The sequence below is a fragment of the Nymphalis io genome, chromosome 13 (assembly GCF_905147045.1).
Source record: "Nymphalis io chromosome 13, ilAglIoxx1.1, whole genome shotgun sequence".
NCBI lineage: Eukaryota > Metazoa > Arthropoda > Insecta > Lepidoptera > Nymphalidae > Nymphalis > Nymphalis io.
In genome coordinates, this window is record NC_065900.1 from 558,219 (window position 1) to 582,920 (window position 24,702).

At 32.1% G+C, this 24,702-nt stretch overlaps 2 protein-coding genes across 2 annotated transcripts in view; one reads left to right on the top strand and one right to left on the bottom strand.

The window, feature by feature from the left end:
* The window catches only part of LOC126773056 (neuropeptide SIFamide receptor-like), a 146,589-nt gene that overhangs the window by 16,705 nt on the left and 105,182 nt on the right, over positions 1-24,702 (bottom strand). The window lies entirely within an intron of this gene.
* LOC126773085 (uncharacterized) lies at positions 1,128-2,783 on the top strand. The gene is made up of 3 exons (XM_050493734.1): positions 1,128-1,271; positions 2,001-2,098; positions 2,310-2,783. Exons 2-3 carry the CDS (start codon positions 2,087-2,089, stop codon positions 2,754-2,756), a joined length of 459 nt encoding a protein of 152 aa, XP_050349691.1. The 5' UTR covers positions 1,128-1,271; positions 2,001-2,086; the 3' UTR covers positions 2,757-2,783.

Sequence of the window (24,702 nt, forward strand, 5' to 3'; positions counted from 1 at the left end):
TATTTTTTTTAAAATAGACGCTTTGAGGTCAACCGGTATCAATTTTGTGTTTGTATGTACGTGTTGTATTTGTACGTTTAGGTTTTTTTTTAATTTTAACCATTTGATACAAAGAGTTAAGTTTATTTTTAATATTTACAGTTTTCCTACCCTTTAAGAATATTATTTGGTGGTTTGAAGGGTGAGTGAGCCAGTCTAACTACAAGCATAAGGGACATAAGATCTTAGTTCCCAAGGTTGGTAGCGCATTAGCGATGTAAGGAAAATTTACTATTTCTTACAGTCTCAATTATAGATATAGGGACTGTAAGAACCACTTATTATCAGGCGGGCATTTCGCCAATCTACCTAACAATATTATTAAAAAAACAAGGATGCCTATATCGAGCGGTGAAAATCGAACCTACGACTCTCGCTATATATAAATCTATTTAAACTTCTATTATACGCCTCGAGTAATTCAAAAACAAAATTCTATATCATGAAAATTAATCTCTAATGTTTAACACAATTATGATAACAGTTAAGGTTCGTGGAAGGAGTATGCCCTTTTGGGCACGGCGGGATGTCGAAGAACAATATCGGCTCACAATGGTTGTCTAATTTCATTAGATATTTCTACATACTAATAAAATGCTTACAGAAAGTTAAATTGAAGGTTACAATAATCACAATGAAGTAATAGATTCTAATCAGACGATAAAAGTGAAATGATTTTAAGAGGCATGTACATAACATTTCAGATAATAGCAGACCGTAATTGTCCCACTGCTTCAAAGGCCTCTTTTCTTAAGAAATTTTAAAGCTTCACGATGCTTTATTGTGGGATGATGGATATACATACATGTGGTAGAATTTACCATCCACGCTTCGTCGTCTACAAGAAGAGGTTAAAAAATTAATAAATTCAGTAAATATTATGTCCAAAGTTAAGACGTAAATTTAGCTGCCTATCCATCTAGAAAAAAAATCTGTTTATCTATTAAAAGACTATTTTGTCTTTCACGTTTCGACGGTATTATTGGACAATACAATATTGAGGTATGTGTAAAGTCGCTTCAAGAAAACGTTGTGACTTGCGTTTTTAGTGCTTCGGAGCACTAGCTCTGTTACAAAATTACCGCGTATTCTATTTGCAATTTACCTTTTTAATATTACTTATTAATTTGTGCTTGTAATTTATCTCGTATAAAAATTCTGCATTATCCACTAATCAGCATGGAAGCAGTGTTTTGGGATAAGCCCGAAACGTCTTACTTAAGAGAGATAAGGTTTTATAAATAATAATATTTTTTAAGCTATAGCGTTAATTAAGTTTAAATATAGCGGTAAATAAGCAATGTTTTATGTGTAGTCTGTTATCGTTTTAATGTCAAAATTTATGCTTTATTCACCTATGGGCAATATAAATAAGACCTTGAATGTTTAAACTCTTGTAACACAAATCAGAACAATAGGTTGATCATCATATATATGGTCCACCATCGGGAGATTTACGAAGCGAGTCTGATGCGTTATTAAAATAATTTCATGCTCGGAAAAAACAAGACAAGTTTACTTCAATATCAAAATAAAATAAAATTTATTTTATTTTGATTATTTTGATTTTATTTTTATTTGATTGTCAAAAAAAATAACACCAGCTCGAAAAGAAATGCCCCAGACCCGAGAACAATGTGTAAAAGAAAATCATCTGGATGGTTTTTATTGCCTCAAATATATATTAATAAATTTAAAAATATAATTATATATTAACAATAATATCTTACAATAAAGACAATTAAATTATATTTTTCTTCGAAAAAGCCTGAATCGTTTCATTCGTCAGCTTTAACTTTAGCAAAAACTAAATTAATTGGTACAAAATAATACACAAAACAACAAAATAAATAAACAGACATGACCTCTAAAATATCAATTAAAATAGATTCGGCTGTGATGTCATAAATACGAAGGCGATTTGTTATCAGAAGAAATTATCATGTACACACCGGTTATAGACTGGGGCGATTATTTTAAAGGAGCATATAAAACGATCAAGCTGGACTTACAAAGTAGCAGTTGAACACCAGACGTTACAAGCAAAATGCAACAAATCGTAAGTTTTGTTTAAAAAATAATATACATCTTAAAATAAATAAAATAATTATTTTTTATAAAACATTAACTTTTTAATATTTCGATTACCATAGCGAAAACATTCGTCAAGATGTTTAAAATCACCAAAAACCATGATATTTAAAAATACTTTATATATATCCACCAATCTATAAGGTTAGTTTATGGCTACATTGTGGTTTCGTTTCCAGATTATATTCAGCGCCATTTTGGCAGTCACCCTCGCCGCGCCAGGCTACCTAGGATACAACGCCTATGTACCTCTTGGCAAGTCGACCATCACAGCAAGCAGCCAATCTATCGACCACGGAAGCACCCACGTCTTACACACGCCTGTGTTGGCGACGCACGAAGTTGAATACCACGTGCCCTTGGGAAAGACAACTGTCACAAAGAGCAACCAAGTTGTAAACCATGGAAGTACCGCAGTGGTCCACACCCCAGTGGTCCATGCCCCAGTGGTCCATGCTCCAGTGGTCCATGCCCCATTGTTCCATGCTCCATCTTACTACACCTCATATTCCTCCCCGATAGTCTCGTACAAAACTGGTGACTCCGCTATAAGTCATCAAAGCTCAACTGTGCACGAAACTGTACCGGTTGTTAACTCATTACCGCTGTACGCTTCATACCACTGATATTGTTTTATAAATAAATTATTTTGTTTTTCAATTACCTCTAAATTAATTACATTTACCTCTAAAACTGTTATTCAGAAAGAAAAATACAGTAAAAAATCATTTTTATATAACTATAATATAGTAGTAGTAGTAGTAACAGCCTGTTAATGTCCCACTGCTGGGCTAAGGCCTCCTCTCCCTTTTTGAGGAGAACGTTTGGAGCTTATTCCACCACGCTGCTCCAATGCGGGTTGGTAGAATACATATGTGGCAGAAATTCAATGAAATTAGACACATGCAGGTTTCCTCACGATGTTTTCCTTCACCGTCAAGCACAAGATGAATTATAAACACAAATTAAGCACATGAAAATTCAGTAGTGAAAAATTTGAAAATTCAAAAAAACTATAATATATTTATTTTAAATATGGTATTTAATCATCTTATAAAAAATACATAATATTTGCTACATGAAAAGATCAGTCATTAATATTATTATTGTGAAAAAAAGAAAACTATATTCAGCCGTAAATTTAAGTCAATTATAAAAAACGGCTGATATTACCGTTTTTTATAATTGAATTGGGCTTAATTTCTAAAGTACACTTATAATACGTACTACTATTCATCTATCGTTATTCATTGCACGTTAATGGTCCTATGTTAATAATAATTACACCAGCACCCTTACCAACACTACAACGCGAAAAAATTCAACACGATGATTAATCATGCATTAATTTTGATATATACAATAACACTAAATATTTTTCTGTAAAAATAAATAAGAAAATAATAAAATCTAAATACCTTCTTCAATAATTCCGAAAATATATAAGTTAGTAGCAAGCAAGTACTTCTTAATTTAATGGTCATCAATGCAATTCAAATACTCTTTATTGTGTGTGTTTCAGTACACTACGTACATTGAAATACAATTATAAAAATACAAACCAGGCGCCAGTGGCCCAGTGATGGCCCAGTAGTCAGGAGACGTCAATCCTAACCGATGACTCAAAGTTCAAACCCGGGCAAGTAGCACTTAATTTTGATGTGCTTTATTTAAAAACTAACCTTTTACACAGAGAACACATCTGTACCGATTACATAGGACAAAGTAATAGCTAGTAACTAGCTGCGACCTAACTTATAAACGTTGCTTAGCGACTGTTAGTTTAACACTGATTTCGCTCTTTCTGTCATTATTGATTTGACATTTGAAAGAAGAAGACAGCACTGTTTAACTAATCACCCGCCAAACAAACACTTATAAGTCAGACTGTAGCTTACTGGGAGGTTACTTTAAAATCAATTGCTAAATTCGTTTTGAATTGACATACAAATAAATAAAAAGACAAAAATCGAACAAATATAAAATTATATCTTATTTTTGATGTGTTACGATATTTTTATATAGACGATATGATAACAGTTTGTTAATTTACTAATAAAAATGTTATTAATAATAATAATATATATAATAATAAAATGATAAGTAACAGCCTGTGAATGTCTCACTGCTGGGCTAAGGCCTCTTCTCCCTATTTTTGAGGAGGATTCCTGGAGCTTATTCCACCACGCTCCTCCAATGCGGGTTGGTGGAATACACATGTGGCAGAATTTCAGTGAACTCTTTTCCTTCACCGTCAAGCACGACATAAGTTATAAACAGATTAACCACAAAAAATTAGATGTGCTTGCTCGGGTTTGAATCCACGATCATCGGTTAAGATCCACGCGTTGTAACCATTAGGCCATCTCGGCTCTGAATATATATAAAAGAATGATACCTCAATATAAAAATCAATAGGAAAACACATAAACTCTTACGAAATGTTTATTCCAACACGTAGACAAATTCTGAATTTGTCATAACAATAAAATGTCCATAATAGAACATTAGCGTTTTACTATTTCAGTAACGTCATACTTATAAACATATTCATCTCATAATCTATAGTACTTTATTGTAACAATAAAGCGTTTTATTTTTTTGTTTTGAGCGCAGTAAGATTATAATAATAATAATAATAAAATAGATAATAAGAATAAAATAGATAGATATAATAATAATAATAATAATAATAATATCCTGGGACATTTTACACACACGGCCATGTGATCCCAAAGTAAGCTTGTACAAAGCTTGTGCTATGGAAACCAGACAACTGATATAATACATATACTACTTTTCTTTTGTAAATTCATACTTATATAGATAATTACACCCAGACTCAGGATAAACAGACATGTTCATGCACACAAATGTCTGTCCTGTATGGGAATAGAACCCACAACCTTCGGCGTGAAAGGCAAGCATCCAATCACGCCAACCGGCTCGTCAAAATTATTAGAATATAAAAATCCGATTTAAAAACAACTTCTGGCGTTATTTATCCCCTTTATTAAGAAAGGTTATTATTGGCTATATTTTAAGGACACAAACATACTCACGGGGACTGAGTGATACCGCTTAATGCAGAAAAAAAACAGTTGAATTTTAAATTATTATTGTTCTAAAAATATTCTTGTATAATAATAATGTCCTCCAGACCGATTTCGGCCACGGCGGCCAATCTCAAGAAAGATTAGCCAACTACGCAGGAGATATTATAGTGCACAAGTGTGTGCGCAAACACAGGTACACTCTCTATTCCCTAACTCTCATAATCCGATGGGGCGGTAATCCGACACGACCGGAAAGAGTTCAGGCGCAGTACCAACGGCTTTACGTGCCTTTCGAAGCACGGGGAGTGTACACACTTCCAACTTCTAGACTCCGGGCTGCTACTGAGAATTTTTCTGACAGCAAATCCCAATAACTTTTTATTGGCCCGACCTGGGAATTGAACCCAGGACCTCCGGGTCTGCGGCCTTATATCAAGCCACTAGACCAATGAGGCAGTCAAAAAAATTGCATATATTTTAGTATAGATTAACTACTGACGTTCTTGATAGTTACTCGTAAGCTTATTTACATTAAATTAAATCATAAAATATCTACTTGAATAAATAACAGTTACCATAAACCAATATTATTATAAAACATTGGATGGCAAATGGGCCCTCTGATGTTAAGTAGTCACCAACGCTCATAGATATTGGCCATGTAATAAATATTAACCAACCCATACAGCGCCAAGCGCCAAACATTGCAAACGGCCTTATGTCAAAATTCTTGTATACATTAAGAATAAAAGTGTTAAGTTGTTTTCTTTTTTTTACAATAATAACTTAATGACCTTGGTTCCGTCATCTAAAATCTTTTATGTAACAATTTTTTTGATGTTCATTAAATAGCTAATTTAAAATTCATTATAATATAGTTATATAAAAAATATTTTACATATCATTTTTTTCTGTAAAATAGTATATGGAGGTAATTGAAAAATATTATTTAAAAACAGAACAATTTATTTATAAAACAATATCAATGGTATGAAGAGTACAGCGGTAACGAGTTAACAACCGGTACAGTTTCGTGCACAGTTGAGCTTTGATGAGTTATAGCGGAGTCGCCAGTTTTGTACGAAACTATCGGGGAGGAGTATGAGGTGTAGTAAGATGGAGCGTGGACCACTGGAGCGTGGACCACTGGAGCGTGGACCACTGGAGCGTGGACCACTGGGGCATGGATCACTGCGGTGCTGCCATGGTTCACAACTTGGTTGCTCTTTGTGACAGTTGTTTTTCCCAAGGGCACGTGGTATTCAACTTCATGCGTCGCCAACACAGGCGTGTGTAACACGTGAGTGCTTCCGTGGTCGATAGATTGGCTGCTTGTTGTGATGGTCGACTTGCCAAGAGGTACATAGGCGTTGTATCCTAGATAGCCTGGGGCGGCTAGGGTCACTGCCAAAATGGCGCTGAAGACGATCTAAACAAGAACTCAAAGTTAGAATTTAACAATTTATATCTTAATTTTTTTTTCACCATATTGGTATTAGGTATTATTCTAAAATTTATATTACTAAAATTATATAACGATTAATTAGCAGCGATCAAAAGTAAATATTATTATTATTTCTATTGTTTGTTATAAAGTATAAATTGACAAAGTCTTTTTTTTGCAAATGGGTCACCTGATGGTAAATGGTCACCACCGCCCATTACTTAAGCATTGGAGAGGTAAGAAATAATAACCTTTACTTAACTCGCCAATGCGCCACCAGCCTTGGAAACTCAAATGTTATATCCCTTGTGGTTGTAGTTACACTGGCTTACTCACCCTACAAACCGTAAGGCATCAATACTAAGTATTATCTGATGAGTGGGTGATACCCACCTAGACGGCCCTGCACAAAACTACTACCAGCAGTTATAATAGAATATCTTGTAATTTTTAATTAATTTGCAAATATACTTACAACTTGTTGCATTATGCTTGTAGCTTGGTGCTTAACTGATAAACTGTATGTCCAGCTCGATCTTTTTATATACAGTATTAAGCATTCACCCCAGTCTAACCGGTGTGTACATAACAATTTCTTCTGATAACAAATAACCTTCGTTTGAGTTTCATCATATCCGAACGAAAGAAAATTGATTCAAATTTTAGAGGTCATATTTTTTAATTAAATTCTGGAAATATGTTTTCATAAAACGAACGCTTAAATTGAAAAACTTTTATATGTTATATAAAAAACTAGTTTTTGCCCGCGGCTTCGCTCCCATGTTTTGAGAAAGGGGAGTGTTAGGTATTAGGTATCCTACCTGGGGGTTCAAGCTTGCTTTTATATAAATTTTATTTAAATTCCGCACTTGTAATATTAGTATGAATAATGAAAAAAAATGTAAGTAATAAAATATTGTTAGATAAATATGTACAATACCTAATCACGATCAAAGCAATAACTTTCTTTTAATAAATATAGTAAATACAAGAAAAAAAAAATTAAAGATTATTTGAAAAAAAAATCTCTGAAAATAAATCTAATACAGAAAAATATTATTTCAAATTAAATATAAACGGATATGACCTCTAAAATAATACTTAATCGGATGTGACGAAATTAGCAAAGGCTTCGTACCATTGATTTTGTTATATAAATAAATTATTCTGCTTAATTTTTTTTACTTATCCTTTTACATTATTATAGACACAAGGTGTGATTTATTTAAAAAAACAGTTGATTATTATTATTTTCATATATCTATAATATTATAATTAATTTAAATCAGGTATTACGTTCTAAATACTGCGATCCTCTAAGCTTTCTCCTTCTCGACGATTTCTTTAATTATTTTCATTAGAAAAGTGCCCGAAATACTTAAACATTTTAAGAGAAATATATGAGACAGTTATATTTTAATAGTAATAGCCGTCATGGATTCATTCTTCTATTTTTAAAACATCATCAAAATATCAACAAAAATCATTACGCAGTAAAGTTTCTCGCACTACGGTACGCTCTCAAGATTTGTGCGCTACGGTGGATAATGGTGCTAATATTGTAACATTCCCGCAAGCACTTAACCATATCGCAGAAGCAATGCGTGATCGCATATAATAAAACTAAAAAGGATTAATAGTAAATAAATCAATAAAGTACAATTAAAAAGAAACTGCCTTTAAATTTTTCACTACTGGACTAAGCAGTCCTCTCTTTTTGAAGAGAAGGTTTAGAGCTTATTACATCAAGCTGCTTCAAATTGGGTTGATGGGTAACCATGTAGAAGATTTTCAACTCTTACATGCTAGTTGGTGTAGCAAAACATTCAAGATGAGCCAGTTCTTAAAACATGGACAAACTCGGACACGCAACACTGAATTTTCATATGCTTAATATGTGCTTAAAAATTATCTCGTGCTTGGCGGTGAAGTCAATATGTCAAATTTCACTGAAATTCTGCCACATTTATATCCCGCCAAACCGCATTGTATCAGCACGGTGGAAGCTTCGAACCTTCTCATAGTTAGAGGAGACTTTAGAACATTCCATTTTACAGACATGTTTTTTTTATAGAATAGGAAGGCTGATGAGCACATGGGCCACTTGATTGTAAGTGGTCATCACAGCCCTTAGACATTGACATTGAAAGAAATGTCAACCATCGCTTACAGAGCCAATGCGCCACCAACCTTGGGACCTAAGATTTTATGTCCCTTGTGCCTGTAATTACACTGGCTCACTTACCCTTCACACCGGAACACAATAATACCAAGTACTGCTGTTTTGCGGTAGAATATCTAATAGTTCGCTCACGACTTTTTCATTGCACGAAGTAATAAGTAATAAAAAATATTAAGCACATGAAAACTTAAGTGGTACTTGTCCGGAATTGAACTCCTAATCTTCTGTTAATATTCACAAGTTCTAGCCACTTGTCCATCTCGTCTCTAATAAATCAATAAAGTACCTCATTTATACTTTAATGATTCAACTATATACAGTACAGGACAGCTAGTAAATGTACTAGTAAAAAAAAAGTCTAATGTTCTATACGGAGACCTCTTGCCCACTCTCAAAACACACCTAACGCTTAATGCCAATGGAAAATATGAATATAAGTATTATCTTTATTGCCTCTTATTTATTTATTAATCACAACAATATGTAGTTGAAACAAAAGGCGGACTTAATGTCTGAAAGCATTCTCTGCCAATCAACCTTTAGGCTAAGCAGAAATCCGTGAAGGCGCTAATTAGTAACTTATATATTCAACAGTACAAAAAATACATACACACACATATAATATACTACAAAATGTATACAGAGCTATATTATATATAAGTATAAACATATAATAATAGATGTCATAAAACGTTTTAATGTGCTTAATTTGTGTTTATTATTCATTTCGTGCTTGACGAAGGAAAACATCGTGAGGAAACCTGCATGTATGTGCACCTAATTTCACTGAAATTCTATAAATATACTAGAAATACTAATAATAAAAATACATATATAAATAAATAAAATACTATAGAAATACTAGAGATTGAATAAAACTACTACTTGAAATATAGATTCTTCGAAGACAACTAATAAGAATCAGCAATATAAAATTTTATCGTTCATTGCATTACTTTGATATGTCCTTTACAATTTCAATCTATGTTCGGAGATGACGAAATGAGGGCGATTTCTTACCGAAATAATTGTCAAGTACGAATTGTGGATTGGGGGCTGGGGCGGCTATTTTGATATTGCATATAAAACGAGCTTGCTGAACCGACAATCCATCAGTTGAGCGCCAGACGTTACAAAGAAAAATGCAACAAATCGTTAGTTTTTTTCAAATATGTTGATGTTATAATATTTTTCTAAAAAGAACAGCATAATATATGTTTCTTAAATTTAAATATAAACATAAAAAACTACTTAATTTTATTGGAAATTAAAAAGCTAACTTTTAGTCAACAAAAATTTTTGTTATTAGATTGATTGAATGATTGATATGATATGATTGATTGAATTTTTGTTTTGAGATTAGATTATTTATTTTAGTAATCTTTTCAGATCATCTTCAGCGCCATTTTGGCAGTCACCCTCGCCGCACCAGGCTACCTAGGTTACAACGCCTATGTACCTCTTGGCAAGTCGACCATCACAACAAGCAGCCAATCTATCGACCACGGAAGTACCCACGTCTTACACACGCCGGTGTTGGCGACGCATGAAGTCGAATACCACGTGCCCTTGGGAAAGACAACCGTCACAAAGAGCAACCAAGTTGTGAACCATGGAAGTACCGCAGTGGTCCACACGCCAGTGGTCCATGCCCCAGTGGTCCACGCTCCAGTGGTCCACGCCCCAGTGGTCCATTCCCCAGTGGTCCACGCTCCAGTGGTCCATGCCCCAGTGTTTCATGATCCATCTTACTACACCTCATACTCCTCCCCGATAGTCTCGTACAAAACTGGTGATTCTGCTATAACTCATCAAAGCTCAACTGTACACGAAACTGTACCGGTTGTTAACTCATTACCACTGTACGCTTCATACCATTGATTTTGTTTTTAAATAAATTGTTCCGTTATTAAATTATTCCTTATTTGTTTCATTTCTTTCATATGTTGTAGATAATTATTTTTTTTTGACATTTAAATCATAAATTATGTATTTTAAAATATATTTTAAAACCAATACATTAGCTTTATATATAAACGTTTTACTTTTGGTGTATCAATCAATAATATTCGGCTATTAAATTTAAAATTCGAAATATTGTATGTCTTAAATATGAGTGATACATATATATCGTATAATTTTGCATATATGTTATGACTATTTATGTATGTACTATAAGTAGTATAAATATATATCACTTATATAACATATATTTAAGACGCCATGGCTCTGTGGTTAGAACGCGTGAATTTTAATCGACGATCATGGGCTTAAACCGGGGCAAACACCACTAAATTTTCATACATTTTGATTGTGAAGGATAACATTGTAAGTAAACATGCATATATCTAATTTCAATGAAATTCTGTCACATATGTATTACACTAACCCGCATTGGAGCAGCGTGGTGGAATAAGCTCCAAACCTTCTCCTCAAAAAAAAAAGGGAGACTTTTACAGGCTGTTACTATTATTGTACTGTACTGTAGCTTTTGTTTCTGTTTTTGTTATTTTTTTTAATATTTCTTTTCTATTTTTTTTATTTGTATATTTTGTTATATCAAACAAAAGCTAGTAACTAATTAATTTTAAAACAAATTAACAGTTTATACGATAAGAAAAAAAAATGTTCGAAATATTTTTTTAATATTAATTTGAATAAGTTTTCGTCAAAAACATATTTCGAACATATATATATTTTATATCGCTAAGTTAAAATATTTTGATGTTATAAGTGGTTTTATCTTATACACCAAAAGTAATACATGTTTGTTCGTATTCTATACTTTTGATGATCGCTTAGTTAAAACGTTCTACTGTTGGTAATATCTAGTAATAAACTTATTTCTATACTCCCGTCGCTTAATAAAATATGTCCATAATTATATAAAATCTATTGTTCACTTTTATTTAAATGCTATTTTTAAATAAACCCACACGGTTTAAAATGTCTGACTGATGTTACCGCAAATATTATACTAAAATATGATGCATATGAATCACAGAATGATAATTGTATTCGTATGTATTCTATAATCTCCTTTTTGGTATTCATTATGTGGAACCTGAAAATGTTAAAAGTAGGATAAAATCGAACAGTACACTATATATATTTTTTACAAAAATTTATTTGGTTTTAAATTCTAAAAAGACTAAACGTGTTATGTTTTTTTAATGTGCTTAAACAAATAACATATAAAAAAAATCCTCAAAATATAATTATACATTTTACTATAGTATTTTGTATATGTGTCCTTTGAGATACAAATCAAAGTTAAATGTATTATCATCGCTTACAGATAACTCCTCAGCAGTTCAAAAATTGAGACATGTAACTGACATTTGTTTTACCCGATAAGTATATTTGGTTTTTTTGGCTATTTTTATAGTATTTTATATTGATTGCTATGTGTAATCAAAAAATAATTATCCCACACACTAGAAAATAGTCCCAGCTCTTGTCACTAACCGTATTATAATAACAGATAATAATTAGTTTTTTTCTAAATGTATGACGCAAAACTGTACTTTATTAATCAAGTATGTGCCAAATGTGTCCTACCAAAGTCGTTTGTTTAGAGTGTAATATTAAAATGATTATGCAAATAGGCCTATCTGAGACACGTGAAACAAGGTCGTCTAATTTTCACAAACATACATATTCTACATTAACTGTATTAGCTTTGTCTGTAGTTGAAAAAGTTTATAATATAAATTAAACTTTACAAACAAATTAAAAAGTACGTGTATTGACATTGTCAAAAATGAGCCCAAAGTGGATAGCCTTTATCTTAGCTATTAAAGAGTTTTACTATCTCTGAGATTTATCAATAAATCAGCTTGATGATTCCAAATTGTTTTACTCTCATCTGAAATACATAATAAATTTCAACCTGAAATTTAAACTATCTTTAAAAATATCGTTCATTTTTAAAGAAAAAGTCGAGATGGCCTAGTAATTAGAACGCGTGAATCTTAACCGATGATCGTGGGTTCGAACCTGGGTAAGCACTACTGAATTTTCATGTGCTTAATTTGTGTTTATAATTCATCAGTTGCTTGACGGTGAAGGAAAACATCGTGAGGAAACCTGCATGTATTTTCGTTGAAATTCTGCCACATGTGTATTCTACCAACCCGCATTGGAGCAGCGTGGTGGAATAAGCTCCAAACCTTCGCCTCAAAAAAAGAAGGGAGAGGAGGCCTTAGCCTTAGGCTTAGGTACCATAAATTATACTGTATATTACTCCCTTAAGTCTGTAATTACACTGGCTCTTTAATTTGAAATACATAATATGAGTGTTTGTCGATAAAATAATTGATGAACTGTTGAATGACCGCGATAGTTGAAGTTACGTATTAAGAATAAAATGTTTTTGTAATTGTTCCAAGAAAAAATAATAAATCTATGTCAATTTGTGCAAAGTAAGAAAAGCAATTGTAACAATTACATAAGATCATTAATCAAAATAACTCGATGTGCATATGAAAATATATTTACTGTATAATATAATAAAGGTTAAACCTTTCTTTTTCAAAATTAAATCATAGATTTGACCTCAAAAGTTAATATAATGATTCGGATGTGACGAAATATAAGCGAAGGCTATTCCTTATCACGAGAAATCTTCAAGGTCGATCTAGTTACAAACGGGGGCTTATATTTTTAAACAGCATATAAAAAGATCGATCTGGCTATACAAGCCATCAGTAGTACCAGACATTACAAGCAAAAATGCAACAATTTGTAAGTTAACTTTTGAAATATTTTTTAGCTTATATTAATTATATTATTTTTACAGTAGATATTCAATGATGAAAAACTTGCTCTTTTTTTTAGATCGTCTTCAGCGCCATTTTGGCAGTCACCCTTGCCGCACCAGGCTATCTAGGATACAACGCCTATTTTCCTCTCGGCAAGTCGACCATCACAGCAAGCAGCCAATCTATCGACCATGGAAGCACCCACGTCTTACACACGCCTGTGTTGGCGACTCACGAAGTTGAATACCACGTGCCCTTAGGAAAGACAACTGTCACAAAGAGCAACCAAGTTGTGAACCATGGCAGCACCGCAGTGATCCACAACCCAATGGTCCATGCCCCAGTAGTCCACGCTCCAGTAGTGCATGCTCCAGTGGTCCATGCCCCAGTGTTCCATGCTCCATCTTACTACACCTCATACTCCTCTCCGCTGGTCTCGTACAAAACTGGCGACTCTGCTATTACTCATCAAAGCTCAACTGTGCACGAAACTGTACCGGTTGTTAACTCGTTACCGCTGTACGCTTCATATCATTGATTTTATTTTTTAAATAAATTGTTATGCTTATAAATTATTAAGATTTTTTATTCACTCCATAACTACTTTTTATGCGGTGTGCTGTTTCTTTTGGCATACTTACAATTAAACTCCCTGTGACTTCAACTATTCATTTTTAACCAAACCGATTAAGCTAAACTAGAAATTGCTATTTTTAATTAATACATTGATATATTAAATAAACTGCTTAGATGATTACCTAGTTTGCTTCATTATAATATTTTATTCAAAAAAATTTTGAAATATTAATTAACTTATTCTATCCACTTTTTAATTTAAAATATTTAAAAAAATGTATAGAATGTTTGAAAATGGAATTTTATCTTTAAAGCAAAGTTCCTGTTCTTTTTTGTCTCGATTAGACAGGTAGATTATCTCGTTTTGAACATAAGATAAAAACTACAACATCTGCTTGAAATCAAGGCAATAAGAAATTAAAATATGTTTATGATGCTTATAATTTTATAAATAATCGGCTATTAATAATATTATATAGAACCTTTTTTCACCCATTGTTTCCTTTCTTGACAGTTTATTTTAGAAAAAAAATTAATCATTAATAATATTGTCAATTTTTTTTAACTTTAGACTTCACTGGCTAAAAAAAATATGGCTCACAAGTAACTACTAAAATACAATTTAATCAGTAAAGTATTATTTGAATAACTATTGATAGTCTCGTTAGTCCAGTAGCAATGTATAAGACTGCTGATTAAGATTTTTCACCTAATACTAATAAAAGTACAAATTAAAAACATAAAATGCTTAAAACATGACTGAGTATTTTATTTGGAAAAGTATTACATATGCCTAAATAAAGTAAATTTTACGTTTTATCATTCGTTTGGCAGATGTTGTCATGAGGTGAAGACTTGGAGCTTATACCACCATGCTGCTCCAATGCCGATAAGTGGTTACGCATGGGGCAGAATTTCAGTTAAATTAGACACACGCTTGTTTTTAATGTTTTCCGTGACGTCCACTGCGGAGTACGGGCTGAATTAAAAACACAAATTAAGCACATGACAAGTGTTGCTTGCCTAGGTTTGTACCTGCGATCACTGCTTAAGATTCATGCGTTCTAATCACTTGACCATCTTTGGTCAAGTCTATCTATAGTGAATTGTCTTGTATGAAAAACAAATAATACGAACTCCACTCCATTTTATCATAAATATATTCTTGTATCATGTAATAGTCTTGTCTATAGCATAGGACGCTCTCCTGTTTGGTGGACTGACGATATCCGCAAATTGGCTGGCAGTTTAGAGCTGAAAGTCGATATCAGTGGCAGCGCCATTACAGATACTTATATCCTGCAGTGAACGAGAATAAATTGATGATGATTTTGATGATGATAAAAGATAAAAATATCTCCGATATAGTATGATAGAAATGAATCATTTATATTTAAATTTTACTGTAAGTACTGAGAACCCCTACTTATGAATGATTAGAAATCAGTTTAATCTTGAGGTGAGATTATAAAATATGTCATTTTACTAATTTTTAAAATATAATTTTACGAGCATTCGTCACTGTTGGTTAATAGTAGGAATTAATTTTTGGAACGTAAAAATAATACATTGCAATGGTAATGATGTAAGTAACAGAGTAGCTAAGTAATAATTATTATCCTGTATACAATGTATTGTATTACATTTAAATATATATCATATTATATATTTGTATTTATGTATTTGTATATCAGTAAACTGTTTTAAATAATTAATTTTTTCTTTGTACTGCTAATTACTGTTCTTTACGGCGCTGCCTAGGTTACTGAGATCGGCTAGTAGAAAATTACTGACTAAACCTTTTTTTTTATAGAATAGGAAGACGGACGAGCATATGGGCCACCCGATGGTAAGTGATCACAAACGCACAAAGCTCTACCACCAGTGACCTGTTTTATATACAATTTACTATGTATTTATATTCCAAAATACATTATTAAGTATATATATATATATATAGTATATATAGTATATATATATATATATATATATAGTTAAGGAAGGATAGTTAAGGAAGACTTCTTCCTTAACTATCTGCCACATACGAAATACTTAAGTATATTTTAGTAAGCATTGCGTCCATGGAATTGCCTATATATTTAGAGCAACTTGACCTGAATAATGAAAAATCAATAAATTTAATAATTATATATAGTTACGGATGTGTTGCAATATAAATGAAGGTAATATTTTTGCTAGAAGAAATTGTCAAGATCACGCTAACTTGCTACTGCGCGTATATTTTTACGCGGCATATAAAAACAACAAGCTGAGCCTACAAACTATCAGTTGAGCACAACACGTCACAAGCTAAAATGCAACAAATCGTAAGTTATTTTACAAATTACCGACATTCTAGATTGGTTTTTATTCTCTGTAGAATCTACCTACATTAAAAAACGGTAGTAGATTTATATTCTTCATCGTGTAACACCGCGATTTATGACTTCTTATATATACGAGACTACTTGAATAAAAAATATTTAATTTGAAATTTTATTAAATATTACCAACGAAATAAAAGAAAATAATGAATTTGTTTACTAATCAATTATTTTAAAACATAGAATTTCAAATTTATTAAAAGTTTTAGATACTTTTAATATTTATAATATTCGTTCATTTTCAGATCATCTTCAGCGCCATTTTGGCAGTGACCCTCGCCGCACCAGGCTACCTAGGATACAACGCCTATGTACCTCTTGGCAAGTCGACCATCACAGCAAGCAGCCAATCTATCGACCACGGAAGCACCCACGTCTTACACACGCCTGTGTTGGCGACTCACGAAGTTGAATACCACGTGCCCTTAGGAAAGACAACTGTCACAAAGAGCAACCAAGTTGTGAACCATGGCAGCACCGCAGTGATCCACACCCCAGTGGTCCATGCCCCAGTAGTCCACGCTCCAGTAGTGCATGCTCCAGTGGTCCATGCCCCAGTGTTCCATGCTCCATCTTACTACTACAAAACTGGCGACTCTGCTATATCTCATCAAAGCTCAACTGTACATGAAACTGTACCGGTTGTTAACTCGTTACCACTGTACGCTTCATACCATTGACTATATAATTATTATGAATAAATTATTTTGCTTCTAAACTTGCTTCTTTATAAAACAACTTTTCTCAGAAAATATTTTTTTTTCGAATATTCATTACTTTACTACTCAAATTACATAAGAATAAATTTAATTTAATGCAAATATTATTTTCAAATAGGACTTCCAAACGTAGTGCCCATTTCCTTATTAGCTTGCGTTTACCAACGAATTTGACGTTAGGGCAGTGGGTTTAATAAGTTATTAAATATAAAACGATACTAAGAAAAAGCATTTGATAGACTGACAACCACCTCCTTCTTAAGAATATTTTTCAGATATATCATTAGGAATGATTATACTACCTAAAAAAGCTTCTTTAACAAGCTTCAGCAACTATTGTGCTCCCAATCTCATTATATTCATAACGTTTTAAAATTTTATTTGTAACGATAGAATCTGAAATAATTGGACTTTGGAGAATTAGTACAAAAAAAAAACTACGCAAAATAACACTCCGTCTTATTTACAATTTATTTATTTATTTCGTATCTGACAATAGAAATTCAATACATGTACTAGTTTCCGCACGCGGCTTCTACGCGTGTGAGGGGGGAGTCATTATATGTTATGTCCTTTTCTGTTCCACTGACAACGCGTAAGCAAAATTTCATAATGATCGATTAAGTGGTTATTACGTGATATTGTAACAAACAAAGAAACTTACATTTATTATATAAGTTATATTTCAGTTCGTGTAAAAGGATACACTTATAAACTTGACTGTCAATTTATTTAATATTGAATTCCCTACAAAAATCATCGACTTACATTCTTTTAATTACTTTATACGGTAAAAATCACCTAAGCTTAAGAAAAATTAAATCGCAATAATTATGTTTACTAAACTGTATAAAATAATAATTAATGAAACGGTTACTTATAAAGCGATCTTGTTTTTAAGGTTAAGCTATTTAAAAAGAGTAAAAAATCGATTGATAAATTCAGTTTGTACCTAATTACAACTTGCAATTATGAAATAAGGAAAAAATATAAATTATATATCGAGTTACTTTCGTAAATATGTATCGATATAATCAATTTTATGCATTGATATAACTTATTATTAATATTACTTACTTAGTAATTTATTTAAAAACAGATATTATGGTGTACTACAGCTTTTATTTTATTTTAAAGAAGTAAGCAGACTGCATCAGCCAGCCACGCCATGTAAGTGGTCTATAGAAATTGGCAATGTAAGAAATATTATCTGTCCATTACAATGTCAATGCACACTTTGGGGGTAATATTTGCCTGTAATTACATTGAATCACTCATCTTTGAAATCGAAATACTACAATACTAAGTGTGGCGGTAGATTATATGGTGAGTGGGTGGTACCTACCCAGACCGGCTTGTACATAGCCATCACCATAATATATAATCAAATGATTCCACGTTACTTTCCCGGAAGGATAACCTTTTATGATTGTAGAAGTTTAATTTATTGTTACATTCAATTATTTATGTATTACGATAAACGACACGCACGCATATATATGTAAATAAATGTTTGCTATTTTAAACCACGTATGGTGCATTCGAAATAATAAAAAATAACAAAAATGAATCTGACTATGGTTAAAATTAAAAAAAAAGTTTTAACTAAAATTTTAATCAATCAAGTCTTTATTATATGTTATCATTCCAATTATGTACGTAACTTACAACTAAAATTATTTATATTTATATTTTTCAGTTAAACACGATGAAATCGTTTTGAAGTCGTTCTAATCTCTAAAGTGTATGTATCTTTTTTATTATTTTTACCAGCCTGTAAATGTCCTACTTGTAGGCTAAGGTCTCCTTGGGGAGAAGGATTGAGGCTTATTATATATTATCTGTGTGACGTCACTTATTTAACTCATAAGTGACGTCCCACAACTGATTAATCAATCTGTTCGTTTGTAAGAGATACTTGATAAATATAATAGTAATTTTACTCTCTTGTTTATACTTTATTTTGTAACTGATTGTTCTTAATATACATTGAAGAAATATTCAATTGTAGATAAATATTTAATAATTATTTTGTGTTAATTTACCACCAATGCAACTTTAAATTTCAAATTAATTCCCATATCCAAACCATCCAGTACCAATGTTACGTAAATAACACTATTGTGTTTCAAATTCTTAAATTATATAAAAGAATAAAACATATAAACAAGACAAAAAAAATTGTTATCACATTAACAAATAACTTAGTTTTTTTTTTAAATAATAGGAAGGCGGACGAGTATATGGGCCACGTGATGTTAAGTAGTCACAAACACCCATAGACATTGGCATTGTAAGAATGGGAACCTCTTTCCCAACCTTGGGAACTAAAATGTTATGTTCCTTGTGCCTGTAATTACACAGGCTCACTCACCCACAAACCGGAACATAACAATACCAAGTACTGCTGTTTTGCTGTAGAATATCTGATGAGTGGGTGGTACCTACCCAGACGAGCTTGCACAAAGCTCTATCACCAGTACATCATCATGTTTTTCTTACATCATCTCCTGATCTATTACCAAATGATAGAACGGTCGCTGTCAAAACAATTCGAAAGATTGTTGATCTTGACAAAGCAAAATAGAAACATTAAATTTTAAAAATTAGAATAAAATCAAAATAATAATAAACCTATCATTATCAAATCACAATTATCGAATTCAAATCTAAGCAAGATAATTATCTTAATACTTATGTACTAACCAGCTATTATTACAGACTTCTAAACAATAATTGTATGTGTTGAAATGACAATTAAGTACCAATCGTCTATACGAATTATATCGCTACATAATTTTGTTTGTTTTGACTTTACAATATCGAAACGATTATGCAAATTAGCCTGTTAGCAATACGTGAAACAAAATCCTTTAGCTTATCAATAATAAATACTAGTTATTACTTGCAGTTTTGTTTGTTGCACTTAAATTATGAAAAATATATGTGAATAATATGATTTATATTTCACGTTTTTCACATTAAAGATAACTTGTAGATGTCCATGAACAATTTTGTTGATTTGGAATATTTATAATCTGTCTTCGAAATAGATTCGTCAATGGAAAATAAAAAAAATAATTTGGCAACGTATATATAAATAAATGCTACATTATGTAATAACATTAGAAGTGTTACAATTTTAACTATATCCATCGACGAAAATTATTCAAGCAAATGTAAATTATTGCACAAAAAAATTGCTACACTATAAAAAAAACAAAGTTAATATTTTTCAGAAAAATCAAAATATCACCAATGAATAACAAAAATAATTTATTTTATACATTTTTATTTCGGAATCTAATTAATTAATTTCTATCAAAAGAACTTAAAATATTAAAAATTTTCAGATGTCCACAGAAACGACCTCTAAATTTTAAACGTATAGATAGATTCGGATGTGATGTAATAAAAATGAAGGCGATTTTTTATAAGAATAAATTTTCAAGTACACACCGGTTATAAATTGGGGCATATATTTTAAAACTGCATATAAAAAGATCAAGTTGGGCCTACGACCCATCAGTTGAGCACCAGACGTTACGAGCAAAAATGCAACACACCGTGAGTTATTTTTATTGAAGTTTTACGCAGTGATAAAAGTTTTATTTATTTTAAATTATACATTATAAAGTTACAAAAAAAAAATTAGGATAATTCAAACTTTAAATAGTATTTTTAAAGAATGTTTAAAATTTTCAGATCATCTTCAGCGCCATTTTGGCAGTCGCCCTCGCCGCTCCAGGCTACCTAGGTTACAACGCCTATGTCCCTCTTGGAAAATCGACCCTCACAACAAGCAGCCAATCTATCGACCACGGAAGCACCCACGTCTTACACACGCCTGTGTTGGCGACGCATGAAGTTGAATACCACGTGCCGTTAGGAAAGACAACCGTCACAAATAGCAACCAAGTTGTAAACCATGGCAGCACCGCAGTGGTTCACACTCCAGTAGTTCACACCCCAGTGGTCCACGCGCCAGTAGTCCATGCCCCGGTAGTCCATGCTGCATCTTACTACACCTCATACTCCTCCCCGATTGTCTCTTACAAAACTGGCGACTCTGCTATAACTCATCAAAGCTCAACTGTACACGAAACTGTACCGGTTGTTAACTCGTTACCACTGTACGCTTCATACCATTGATTTATTTTATGAATAAACTGTTCTGTTACTGAATGACTCATTTAATTATTTTTTCCTTTATATTTAAAACAATTTGTATAATATGCATGTTTCGAGAAAGACTTATTTTAGAATGAAACTGATAAATATAATAAAACATTATTACTAAAATATTACAAAATACCAAGTAGTATTTTTTAAATACAAAATGTTTAAACATCGAATGTATTTCAAGAATTTGAAGGGAGAATAAGGAGAAAAACTTACCTAAAACTTATATTATAACTAACTTTCCAATTTGAAAAAGTGTTCAGCTTTTTGGATCTAATGTTAAATTGTTTAGATATTCGTTTTTATTATTAAGAAATATTGATGAGTATAGTATTTTTACATACACATCTGTTTAAGTACCATTCATTCATCAATTATTAAGTATTTTGTTTAAAGGGTGAACGAGCCAAACATTAAACTTAAGATCCTATAAATGGCCACGCATTGATAATTAATTTATGCATCAATAATGTTTACCTACAATGTCAATATTTATGAGCGGTAACATTCACTTACTATCATATAGCACTTTTTTTAAAGAAATATGGCAATGCCATTTTTAAAAGAATTACTAATACTCCTTAAGTTAGGAGTGGAAACAATAATACTCGTAGCCCGAGGAGTCGGGATCAAACGTGCGTCTTTTACATCGATACTCGGCACGTACACCATTGCGCGATTGACACTTAATTGTCTATATACATGTCTGATATTTACATGTCTTCGTTCTTATATTAAAAAAATAAAATAGGTCAAATAAAAAAGATCAAAAAGTCTCTAAAAACGTCCTTCGAAGCTTTATAATAATAGCTTGAAAATCTAACTCAAAGCAACAAGAACCAACATCTGATAATGATTTCGCAATTCATGTCAAAGCAGCAGATGTCCAACAAACAGACTGTCGAATATTTCATTTCATAACAAAAGAATAATTACACTCGCCTGCGTTACCACGTTACGAAACGTTAAATTATCTTGTGAGACAAGAAGGCGATGCTTGATAAGTGAGATGTTGCGTGGATGAATAATATTTATTGCCGACATCTGCTGCGGTAATGAGAATAATCACATACGATTCCATTTTGTGTCCGTGACTTTGTTCGCTTTAATTTTGAATAAGAATTTTAAGTCATTACACTGTCCTTTTCCGTCCAGCTGATAATAAGTGGCTGTAGTCAATTAAAGTCAACTGTCAGAAATAATCACCTTTTCTAATGACGGGAATCTTTCGCCAAATATTATTTTTATTGATTTTTTTTATAGATTTTTTTTATTGTCTGATGGTAAGAAGTCACCCTTTACAGACATTATAACTGTAGGAAATGCACCACTCCTTACATCGGCAATGCGCCACCAACCTTGGGAACTACGATGTTATATCTCTCGAGCCTGAGGTTACACTGTCTCTTTCAGCCAAATGAACGCTAACACGTCAGTGGAGATACAGATAAAAGAAACAAAAAAATCTATAATTCGGCTCTGTTACAGTTATACAATAATGAATATATTATAACTAATAAATTTATGCTAATCAGTATCGGAACTAAATATACACCATTAATCAAAATAATTATTATATTTACTTATTTAAGGTCACATCGGTTTAGAGAAACAATCTAATGTCTACAAGTATCATTAGATTTTTAAATATGTCAATGAACGTAGCTGTGTATGCAATTTTGTCTCGACGTTCTCTTCTTTATCTACTTTATCTTTTTAAATCTACTTTATGAACTGATAACTTTAAATTATTCTTGTAAAATGGGTAGACTCGTATCAGACTACTTGAATAAGATATATTTTTAGACTCGATATTTTTACACAAACTTCATTAGAACAAAATTGACTCGGCTGTGCTCTGTTGCCTTTGATTGGTTATAATTAACATTCCTTTAAGAATTCTTAAAAACCCAGAATCTTTGTCTATGATCCCTCGAAATAAAACCTTTTTTTGATAGATATTTTGTTAATAACTTTTTTTTACGTAGACGATCGTCTGTTCCTAAGGTAAGTTATATAATCTGCGTTATATACCTGTAGGTAAAAGTGATATACATATTTACATTTATATAATTTAAATTTGATATATACGCGTATTGTGTATACAAATATGTACAATAATACGTATTGTACATATTTGTATACACAATACGCAAACCGGGAGCGGCAAGCAAGGTTACAGACTGCGTCAATGAACCAGTCAACCCATAAACTGGATTGGCGCTAATATATTTATAATGAGACAGCGTATAATCACAAATTAAGCACATGAAAATTCTGTGGTGCTTGCCCGGATTTGAACCCATGATCATTTTCATCTCATAAAACATTTTATTTCACTCCTTTTATCAACAAAGCATCATTCGCAACATTCAAGGGGACCGTTTAGTTATTTCATCAGAATCTTTTGAGTATCAAAATTTATAACAACTTAAATTTACATTTGTATAAATTTCAATATTCAATCAACTTAATTAATTCCTGTTTAAGAAAAAAGCATGTATTAGATACCGAATATTCTTTAGTTTTAGGTGTCAAAGTCAAAATCAAAATATACTTTATTTAAGTAGACTCTTCCAAGCACTTTTTAATCGTCAATATGTTTTTTTAATTATATCATATTATAATACAAAAAGCCGAGATGGCCTAGTGGTAAGAACGCGTGAATCTTAACCGATGATCGTGGGTTCAAACCCGGGCAAGCACCACTGAATTTTCATGTGGTTAATTTGTGATTATAATTCATCTCGTGCTTGACGGTGAAGGAAAACATCGTGAGGAAACCTGCATGTGTCTAATTTCACTAAAATTCTGCCACGTGTGTATTCCACCAACCCGCATTGGAGCAGCGTGGTGGAATAAGCTCCAAACATTCTCCTCAAAAAGAGGTGCGGAGGCCTTTAGCCCAGCAGTGGGACATTCACAGGCTGTTACCAATAATACAAAATAAAAACCGCGAGGAACAGCCTTTAATAAGTTATAACTATTGCACATTAAACTATTGCAAAATACGCACAGATAAAAAATTATAATGTAGTCACTATTAAAACCTTTTCTATAGATATCCCTGATGACGGACGAAAGCGAAAGGATATTAATAAAAATACACTTCGATCGTAATCGAATTAAATTACCGGCCGCTTATCTCTGATCTCAACTCGTTATCGAAATCTTAAAAACAAATTGTTCGTTACACATCTTAATAAGATAATTTCGTGGTGAGAAAATAATCGTTATTTAATTAAGAGTTATTTAATGGCATGCGG